Source organism: Olea europaea, chromosome 13 (genome assembly GCF_002742605.1).
Source record: "Olea europaea var. sylvestris chromosome 13, O_europaea_v1, whole genome shotgun sequence".
Lineage (NCBI taxonomy): Eukaryota > Viridiplantae > Streptophyta > Magnoliopsida > Lamiales > Oleaceae > Olea > Olea europaea.
The window spans coordinates 7,515,747-7,527,021 of record NC_036249.1 but is presented as its reverse complement, the minus strand read 5'-3'; the positions used below and the strand labels follow the sequence as shown (position 1 = coordinate 7,527,021).

At 39.1% G+C, this 11,275-nt stretch overlaps 1 protein-coding gene across 4 annotated transcripts; it reads right to left on the bottom strand.

Annotated features, from left to right (window-relative positions):
* Positions 1 to 6: 6 nt before the first annotated feature.
* LOC111407467 lies at positions 7 to 4,132 on the bottom strand. 4 transcript variants are annotated; one of them, XM_023036958.1, is made up of 5 exons: positions 3,857 to 4,132; positions 2,773 to 3,047; positions 2,145 to 2,250; positions 431 to 574; positions 7 to 323 (listed from the first exon to the last, which is right to left on the bottom strand). In XM_023036958.1, the coding sequence occupies exons 2-5, from the start codon at positions 3,033 to 3,035 to the stop codon at positions 285 to 287; spliced, it is 552 nt and encodes a 183-aa protein (XP_022892726.1). In that variant the 5' UTR covers positions 3,036 to 3,047; positions 3,857 to 4,132; the 3' UTR covers positions 7 to 284. The 4 variants fall into 4 exon arrangements, with proteins under 4 accessions (XP_022892726.1, XP_022892727.1, XP_022892728.1 ...); XM_023036959.1 differs by having other exon boundaries at positions 2,773 to 3,029; positions 3,831 to 4,120; XM_023036960.1 differs by having other exon boundaries at positions 2,773 to 3,029; positions 3,857 to 4,120.
* Positions 4,133 to 11,275: the final 7,143 nt, after the last annotated feature.

Genomic DNA, 11,275 nt, shown 5'->3' with positions numbered 1-11,275 from the left:
TTTTAAGCACAATCCAAAGTTTGATGAAAATCAACATGCGTTAACAAATGACAAAAGAATAGCGGAATGAAGATCTGTGTAACATATTACCTTCCAGCATGCAAAACTTACCTCCTGAATAAAACACCCAATCTCTTTCGTTTTTTTCTTTCTTTTGAACTATACTTTTAAGAATTACTGTCGAAATAAAATAAGTAACCCCTTCTTTTTTACTAAAAGTAGAATCAAATCAAACATGTTTAGAGAGGAAAAAGTTAATCCTTTCCTTAAGCTTAAACATGCTCTTATGTTCGAGCATGACTCTTAATATACACCATTTTTGCCTACGGAAATGGGGGAAAAAAAATGAAGGATCAAAAGCAACTAAATCGATCCACTTCAAATAGCTTAAAAAAAAAAAGGAAAAAGAAAAGAGAAGATTCAAACACACCTCAAATTCTCTTCCCTTTTTCATTATCTCTTTGTAAGCATTGGGATCACGCATTTTGATGATACTCCATAATATGCCACCTCCACTTCGAAATCGTCTGCCATCAGCAGTCTTCTGACCACCACAGGCCTGAATTGCATCTACCTACACATTTATTTCTCATTAATTATATGGCAAAGGAAATGAGCATAAAGTGCAAAATGAAGCTGGTCGAGTAGTGATGACAGTCTTATTCTTGGAAAGCTTGACAAGGAATTACCCAAATTTAGCAAATTTATTTCAAAATTATGTATCATAAACTTCGAAAATATGAATTCACATAAACATCTAAACGCTAAGCTTAATACATTATTTCTCAGTACCGCTTGCAGAGATGGTCAAAATAAAAGAGCTCGTAAATCGAGCATTTTGCCTCCCTTAGCAGATGGAATAAGTAATTATATCTAATTTATCATATGATTGATCAAATAATTGGATTAATGAGATACACAAATCAATTTATCTCAATAGCTTTCTGATGGTTTAAAACTCCAAGGCCACCTCTAATTTCCTATTTTAAGTCAGACTCAAAATGTACCATCTAACCGCAAGCTTCCATCTCACAGATACAATCAAATAGAATCTCTCCGGTTTTTGAATTCAACTAGGTGATAAACAGGTATCTTGACTTTTGTCTTCTTCTTTTTTTATTTATTTTATTTTTTCTCTCAGTATGGTTCCTCTTTCTTATTTAGCATGGTGCTGGGAATGATACAAGTCTTTTGTGTCGTGTGCAATTCTATAAGCATACCATGTGATAGAAGTTGGAAAACCACTTGAATCAACCTATACAATAGGAAACTACGAATTGATTCAGCCCGAAGCTATCTCAGATGAAATGTTCGCAGATTAAATGGCTTCAGCAAGATGTATCTGTAGTGCAAGGAAAACAACGTGGGTCATCAGAACTAAGAAAGGCAGCAGATCCTTAAATAGATTCATACACAGTCGTGCAGTATCTCTCACCTTTTATTGGAATTTTCACACGAGTATTTCTTGATATTACCACAAAAAAGGATGATAGATTTTACTACTTCCAATATCAAGCAGTATTAGGGAAGATATGCAAGTTTCAAGTAGTGGGAACCCACACGATAACCTCAGTCCACTTAGAAAATACCAGTCTCTAGAAGATGATTGTGCAAACATGAGGTATACACTGATTGATCTTTATAAAAATTAATAAAATACACCATCCAAATTAAAACTGAATAATCAAGTGAAGAGAAAAAGATTGATTTCTGAGTAAACAAACATCATCACTCCATCATGAAGAAATTTTGATGTACTTCAGTGAATTCAACAACACAAAATGATTAATTATGACAGAAGACAATATTTTATGGTTGGTGAAAAAAATTCGAACACTGGCATTTGTTATGACTCTATTTTCCCCCATCATTAATCCATGCTGTGGACTACACAAATAAAACAAAACCCTCATGTCAGTTGCTTAACACATCCAAAATACTTTACATGATGAAAGCATTGTCATTCTTTCCAATAATCCTAACTTGGACAAAACTTTCAGGGTCTATAACAGCACTGGTCCACATCAAGTTGACTAGGAACCTTATTCCAAATGAAGATCAACAGTCATCAATGTCAAGCCATTAGAAGGTTCAACAATACCGTACTACACAACAACACGCAGAAAAAGGAAAGGAAATAGTACCTCTTTGACAAGATCACTCAAAGCAGATACCCCGAGACAACCAACGGCAGTCCACACAAGATAAGATTTTCTCTCCCTTAAGCGCTTGCAGACATCTGAAACAAACCTACATAAGAATATAGAGAGGAATGTCACCAGCCATGAACATAATACCTCAGGTGAGAAAAGCAATAATCAGTCTGGAGATACTTTATACTCCATACTTCGAAGAGCCAAAAAAAGGCAAAGAGTTCTTAACTCTACACGATTTCAATATTCCCAATAAAGATACATCATTTTATACGACAAATTGGCAGGATACATTTGCCTTCAATTACAAAGAAAATATGCTTCCATTTGAATGTTAATTTCATAAAAAAATAGTGAAACCCTTCCATCAAGATCCAATCACATAAATGATATTTCCAGGTTATCAGATGATTATTCTCCAATATACATGATAAAGAAGCCAAAAATCTTAGATATTCCAAGAGGTTAGCTATCTAAAAGACAAAGCTAGTCTGGGACAACTATATTGAGACACAATAAATGAAGACCCTCATAACGGTATGCATGAAGTGGTAATAAAAATTAAGACACGTGACCCAATTTTTATTTCTTTAAAGATATACGGAGGAAAACAGATAACCTGTCAATGTCAGTAACATTTGGGCCTGAATTGCATCGCCTTCGCTTGTTCTTCTTTTTCTTCTTCTTCTTATTTCTTGGATTCATATTATGAGAGTCATGGTTAATTTTATCAATGTCAGTACCACAGCTATCTCCTAATTCAGCCTCTGTGGTCTGTTCGATCAACTCTCCTTCTTCAACATCATGCATCTCAACATCTTGGGCATCATCAATACTCTCCTCTTCAAAAATTGTGTCCAGTATACTATCTCCTCCCTTCATCAGATAAGCAACCTGCATTAGGTTTCAAGATGATGTCATATAAAATTGTACATCGATATATGGAGAAAATATACATGCATTTGAAAACATAAAGAATAGCAATCCACTGTGTAATGCAATAAAATAACCGAAGAATGCTAAAAACAAAAGGCGTAGAAGAAAAAATTATATACATTACTTATTGCGGTAAAGGAAATTGCAAAATCAGAAAATTACCTCCCAAACCAACACAAAGGCAGAAAGCAGTAGTAAACTTCATGCAGTCCAGAGAGGTAAGGAATGGGATTATGAACTATCCGTGTGAAAAATATAAATTGGGGAGCAATTTTTTGTCCTTTCCACATGTCCACAGACTCCATACAAATTAAGCATGTATGTATGTATTTGGCGCCAATTTACTTATCAGTGAACTAAACAATATTAATCAAAATTTTCATAACTATACATATGTAAAATAAATCTGACTGAAACGTTTTTTCTGTAACAGAATTTTATCCACCTACTCAACAAAACTACGAAAAACAGTTTCCAGAAAATAAATCTGGAAACTATTGTAGCCGCATGCAAAATAGTACACAATACCAATTTGGAAAATCGTCCTCAAGTACACTAAATTTTAAACCAAAATAACCTAATGCCTGTAAATCAAAACCGCCATCCTACTCCTACTCCAATAATCCAAAAATTAATACGATTATAACTGTATAGAGTATACTGATGATATAAGATTATCTAGTTTCGGAGGCACACATAAAATACCGAGGCAGTAAAAGAAATAAAAACAATATGATTAACCTCAAATGCTAAGGCTGCCGGCTGACCTGGCGGCAGAAAGAAATAGGCGACGCCGGTAGGGGCTGGAGGCTGGCGGCGGCTGCCGCAAGAGACGACCGGGATTGTGTGTGGTGTAGAATTGAAGTCTGGTTATTCTCCCTAGTTGTTTCGGGGCAGAATGAAGAGATGAAAGTTGAAAGAGTGAGACTTGTGTTCAATTTGGGCCGCCTTTGGTGTGGGGCTAAAACATATAAACGAGAGGAAAAGCACTGAATTCATATAAATGCCTTGTGGTGGAATTTGATTCGCTTCTTCTTGTTCTTTTTTTTTTTTTCATTGTGTTGACACAGAAAAATTCAGTCCAAATCGAACAGCCCAAGGAGTAAAGCCCAATTGGAGGATCCCCAAATCAGATAATCCAAAGAACGAAGTCCAATCGAACAAATCAAGATGAAGGCCCAAATAAGGAGGCCCAAGAACGCGGTAACGCCATCGCCCAAGTTTGCAAGTCGCCTAGAATCTGAGCGAATGGAGTGTCATACAGTCGCTCAGAGCTGTTACTCTATTCTCGCCCAAACCTTCAAGTCGCCCAAGGTCTTAACAAACATAAAGCGTCGTGGTTATCAAGAAGTGCAGTTGTCAAAATAGTTTTTAGAGCAGCCGTATCACGTTCCACGATTTAAGGAATTCAATCGAAAGCGGTTGAACGATGAAGAGTAATGGCAGCAGTTAAAAGAGGCAGTTTTCATGACAAGTTGGCCATATCGAAGAAAGTGGGCAATTATAGGACGATCAAGCAGTTTTTAGGACGGTTGATCACAAAGAAATCGTCCACGAAGTATAAAAGGAAGAAATGACATAGAAGCAAAGGACATAGAAGCAAAGGACCGAATCCAAAACTCTCGAATAGAGAACATGTAATTTTCATTTCCTTAGTTTTTAGACTTAAACACTTTTCTTTCAATAACTCGTGTGCTTGCGCCCCTTGGAGGCACGTTGTTTTTCATTTCCAATTGTAAAATTCATCGCCAATAAAAGAACACCCCTTTTTGGGACTTTGTCTCAAGAGATTTTGTCCCTTACACAATCATCTGATCCTTTTTAATTGTTAGCGACTAACCCGCGCGAAACAATTTGGCACGCCCAGTGGGACAGTGGTGTTAGGTGTTGAAAGTACAAAAGGTGAAACAATATGCCTCAGAGATCCGACAAGAAAGGAGCAAGTCAAGGAGGAATCTAGTCTGTGATCGAGCGATATGAGGAGCAGCATGCCTCTCCACGAACAGATGGACAGAATCAGAGCAGTAACAGTCGTTACGAACCAATGACGGAGTTGAGTCCTCGAACCATGCGTGCATTACTTGGAGAACTCACACAGGACGTCGTTGAACAGGTAAATCTTTGAAGTATTCATAATATGGAGAGATTTACCCAAAATGGGAATGCACACTATGACAACATAGCCAAACAACTAAAAACGTTAAACGAAACAATGAATAAGTTAGTAGGCCAAGTATGTCAACCGGCTATACCTCTTACAAACCACTTTCAAACTAGGACAATTGTGGGATATAATCCCTCTGTCCTAAATCCGAATCAAGGGGTAGAACCGCTTTCTGGTCCCTCTACTTCAAACCAAGGGGGTACTGCAGTGCCAAATCAGAATAATGGTAGTAGTACGCCTAACTTGGGGGGTAATCCAAACGTGAGAGATAATGTCCTAAATAATGGACAGAATATTCCACGCGTTAATGAGGGAATAGATGTTCAGACTAACAGTAATGGCCCTAATCATGGTAATTTTGTTGTCAATCAAGTACCAAACATCAGGCCTCATGCAAATCAACCGGTTAACCAACCTGTAGGAATTCCATATGACCCCAACGTCATGTTGAGGAACCAGATTATGGAAATCGTACAGGATCAGATGGCTTTTGGGATGCGTCCTATCATTAGGCCGACGTACACAAAGCCATATCCTAATTGGGTAGACCAAGCATATCCATGGCCTAGAGGGTACAAAGTGCCAGAATTCTCACTGTTTACCGGTTTAAGAGAGGTGTCTACTCTAGAACACATAGGGCGATTCACATTGCAAAGTGGTGATGTAACTGATTACCATAAAATGAGACTTTTCCCTAGTTCGTTAACAGGAGTAGCTTTCTCCTGGTTCATCAACTTGCCAGCGAACTCTGTTCAAACATAGCAACAACTGGAACAGTTGTTTCACGCTCAGTTTTATAAAACTGAGTCTGAAATCACTTTGGCTGATTTGGCGAATCTACGTCAAATGCCAAACGAATGGGTAGAAAGTTTTCTCCAAAGGTTCAAGACAGCAAGAAGCAAGTGTTTTGTACCTCTGCCCGAAAAAGAATTTGTCAAGATCGCTCAGGGCTGCTTGAGCTTTAATTTAAAAAAGAAGTTCCAGGACAAGGAATTTCCTGACCTTTTTCAGTTAAGTGCGAATGTGATTAGGTATGAGCGACTGATAAGAGAGGAAGAACAAATGAAAAATTCTAGTAAAGGGACTTATTACAAAGACCCAAATTTTGACGCTCATACCATCGACGACGAGTTATACGATCAGGCCGAAATGTGTTTGGTCGAATTGGTCAAAGGGGATACATATACTTGTCCCATAATGGCCAAGCCCAGACCATCGGGCAAAGATGAGCCCATAAAAGATGGAAACATAAAGGTTAGAACGTTCTCGTTCGACGTGACCAAAGCTGACCTTATATTCGATAAATTATATAGGGATAAGCAGATAAAGTTGAGCGATAAGCACAAATTGCCAAACCCTGAACAAATTAAGAGTAAAAAATATTGTAAGTGACATAATGCATGGTCACATTTGACTAACAATTGCTTGGTTTTCCGTCATGTATTGCAGGATGCCATTGAATAAGGACGAATTACGTTCGATGATAAGAAAAACATGGCAGTAGACGAGAATCCTTTCCCACAGCCACTTGGAGTAAACATGGTGACATCTGGATTCAAAAAAAGTTGCCAAAATTCAAGTTGGTAATAGATGATGGAGAAGAGGATACTAAAACACATCCCAGTGTCCTCGAACGAATCAAGGGGAAAGAACCAAAAAAGGACGAAGACGTCCTGTGTGCAAGGTGTAAAAGAAAAGTGAATGGAAATACGAAAAAACTAGGGACATGGCAGTATCCTTATCGCCCTACATTCTTTCCAAACACTCAGCCTAGTAGAGGGCTAGGTACATCATTCTATAGAGGACCGCCTTTTGAGAGGCAGTTTAGGCCAGCAGAGAATGGAAGAACATTCAGGCCGCAATCTCGCCGGCCAAATGTATGGCATTCATTCCAGTACAATGCAGGAAGGGCAATACCCTTCGATGAGATGACTAGGACACAACAAAGGCGTTTTCAACGAAACTACGGACGGATGATGAGGCAGCAAGAGGGAGTGCCACATCCTAAAGCGCCTAAACTACTTAAGGTAGCAAATCAAAACATCCTCAAAGGTAGTAAAGAGACTGGTACAGATGAATCAATGAAGGAACTGCCAGAAACCTCTACTGAGAGATCAAGGTTTGAGCGAGACAAAAGGGATGAAGAAGATCCAGATCAGCCCCTTGCTATCCAATTCGGTACGTTACCTCCTGTCGTGGCCAATAATTACCTACTGGCCAACGAATTCAAGAATAAAGAAAATGAAGAAGAGAGGGAGGACAACGAAGGAGAAGCCTGCGTGCTGGTATGTGAAGAAGGCCAGACTTCTGGAGAGGCCTATAACGATGAAGAGGATGACGGGATGACAGACATTGAAGAAGAAATCGACCTAGAAGCAGAAAGAAGAAAGAGAGGAGTATCGTGCAATACTTTGTTTAAGCAACTACATCAAGAGGGAGTTCGCGAAGTAGACTTGTTGGGGGAGCCATTTGGGCGTCCTTTCGATTTCTACGTACTGTACGGGACACCTAAAAGGAAGAAGAGAGTGTCTCGCTCTGAAAAGTATGGGTCACCTCCAAGAATAATGCCCCCTCCAACAGGTTGGGTAACTGATGAGGAAGCATTAGAAAGAAGTAGGAAGGAAGTTCAGGAGACAGAGGATCAGCGTGATATACTGCACGTCGACTTATCACAGGGGGATAATTCGGCAGAAAACAAGCAGGAAGTGGAAATAGAGGCTGCCGAAAAGGTTATTTTTAAACGGCCAGCCATGAAGTTGACTAAACACTTGGGGCCATTATACGTTAAAGCTCTAGTTAACGGCGTCCCAGTGGCAAAAGTGCTTGTCGACAATGGAGCAGCTATAAACACCATTCCATCTAGGATGATGAGGAAGTTCGCAAAGACAGAGAGTGACATGATTTCTACAGAAGTCATCCTCACTAGCTTCAATGGAGGAGCAATTTCGGCTAAGGGAGTTATGCCATTGGACATAACTATAGGGACAACTACTAGGACCACTGTTTTCTTTATAATAGACGGTCCTACTAGTTACAACGTGCTAATAGGAAGAGATTGGATACACGAAAGTCCCTGTATACCCTTATCGCTCCATCAATGCTTGATCTTTTGGAATGACAAAGGCAAAGCAGAGGTGGTACAGGCCGATCATAGGCCTTTTGTTGCAGAAGTAAACTCAGTGGAAAAGTTCATGTACGAAGGAAACTATGGACCTATCAGGGTAGTACAAGACGGAGAAGAAACTCAGGTTGTCGCGCAAAGTGAAGAACCGTTCTCAGTGGACGCACTCACTGAGATGTTTAAACAGATGAGGCCAAATATAGTGGCCCTAGAAGAGCCAGTGATTGGCAAAAGAATAATCAAAGAATCTTGAATGGATTCTGAGTTACGAAAGCAAATGGCCGACATTCAGGCCTTCAAAGCCAGGCTGATGGCTTTCAATAAGGAATGCAATGACAAGGCGAAGGAAGAGACTGCCCTAAAAGCGCTGAAGGACAAATTGGCAGTATTCGAGTTAGAGCAAAGCATTGGCCGAGAAGTCAACAAGGTGGACTGTTTAGAAGAGGAAATACTTACAAGGGAACTGGACGACGAAGTAATGCGGATCGCAAAACCTAGATACGCTCAAGTACAAGACCCTCTGATCAAAGTAAATATTGGCAATGAAGGAGAAGATCGTCCAACATTCATCAGCCAAATGCTCGGCCAAGAGGTTAGTAACAAGTTAATCGCTTTACTAAAAGAGTACAAAGATTGTTTTGCTTGGGAATATGAACAAATGTCTGGTTTAGATAGAGACTTGGTGGAACATAGGTTACCAACTAAGCCTAACTTTAAACCTCATAGGCAGCCTCGTAGACGTTTTGCTTCCAATGTACTCCCTGAAATCAAGAAAGAGATAGAGCGATTATTGAAAGCAGGTTTTATTAGAATAGCCAGATATGTCGAATGGTTGTCCAACGTCGTGCCAGTACTAAAAAAGAATGGTAAACTAAGGGTGTGTATAGACTTTAGAAATTTAAACATAGCTACACCCAAAGATGAGTATCCAATGCCCACGGTGGATTCTTTAGTAGATTCAACTGCCGGACACGTCATGTATTCTTTCATGAATGGGTATTCAGGATACAATCAAATTTATATAGCTGAAGAAGACATACACAAAATTGCCTTTAGATGCCCTGGGTCTCTAGGATGTTTTGAATGGGTGGTTATGCCTTTCGGCCTAAAAAATGCAGGGGCAACTTATCAAAGGGCAATGAATTTAATCTTTCATGATATGATAGGCAAGTTTGTTGAGGTGTATGTAGACGACATAGTAGTCAAGTCCATTAAAGAAGAGGACCATTTCGAACAGTTAAGATGATCGTTTGAACGAATGAAGCAATATAAGCTAAAGTTGAATCCATTGAAATGTGCATTTGGTGTTAATGCAGGGAATTTTCTTGGTTTCCTAGTACACAAGAGAGGGATTGAACTTGATAAAAATAAAGCGAAGGCTATTTTAGAAGCCAAACCACCTAGCAACAAAAAGGAGTTGCAAAGGTTTCTAGGCCAAGTAAATTTTTTAAGACGCTTTATTTCTAACTGTGCAGGGCGAACTAAAGTCTTTTCGCCGCTATTAAAGCTGAAAAATCAGGACGAATTCGTCTGGAAAGAAGAACATCAAAAGGCTTTTAAAAGCCTGAAGACATAACTATCAAGCCCACCAGTGTTGGTGTCACCAATCCAAGGATGGCCAATGAAAGTGTATGTATCAGCAGAAAAAGAATCAATAGCTGGAATGGTCGCACAGGAAGACCAACTTGGTGAAGAAAGGGCAATTTACTACTTAAGTAGACGGTTAACGAAATGTGAATGTAATTACTCTGCTATCGAAAAATTATGTCTTGCATTATATTTCACATGTACAAAATTAAGGACTTATTTATGGCCCGTAACCGTTTATTTAATTTCCAAAGTAAATTTAGTTAAATTTATGCTCTCGCGCCCTATTTTACACCAAAGAGTAGGCCTTTGGACACTAGCTTTATCAGAATTCGAAATACAATATATACCTCAAAAGACAGTAAAAAATCAGGCTTTGGCTAACTTTCTAGCCGATCATCCATGCCTTGATATGCTTGAAGAGATCGAACTAGAAATCAATTCGTTAAAATTAAAACCTTGGGTGTTGTATTTCGATGGGTCAAAAACCTCTAAAGGTGCAAGAGTAAGAGTAGCATTGATTAATCCTTTAGGGATTTGCTACAAGTTCGCATTCACTCTAGATAGAACGTGCACCAACAATCAGGCCGAATATGAAGCCTTAATTGTAGGCCTAGAACTAATGATAGATATGGGAGTAAGAAGTGTAATAGTTAGGGGCGATTCTCAATTGGTGATTCATCAATTGATCGGTGATTTTAAATGCCAAAGTGATTCCATTATAAGTCAATAGGAGATCGCCCAAAAATTATTAGAAGAATTCGATCAAGTAGAACTCCAATGCTTTAATAGGATATATAACGACGTGGCAAATGAGTTAGCCTAAATGGCATCAGGGTACTCAAAGGTTTTGAATTGGAAGTCTACTTGTGAATATGGAATCATATTGCCCGTGACTAAAAGAAGGGCGAGAAAGATTGAACTCCACTGCATACAAGATGGAGATGCAATGGATTGGAGAACAGAGATTAAAGGGTTCCTTAAAGAACCTAATGGAGGGATTAGTAGGAAAATGAAACTGTGTTTGCTGAACTATACACTAATAGATGAAGAGTTGTTTAAGAAACGCTCTGATGGTGTATTATTAAAGTGTGTAAGTTTGCAAGAAGCCAAGACGATCATGGCTGAGGTGCACGAAGGGATATGTGGAGCTCATCAAGCTGGCCAAAGGAATGGATATTTTTGGCCAAAGATGGGAGAACTATGCGTTCAGTATGCAAAGAGTTGCTTAGCATGTCAAAAGCATAGTCCAATACAAAGGGCGCCAGCACGAAAAATGGCACCTATTATTAAACCCTGGCCATTCAAGGGTTG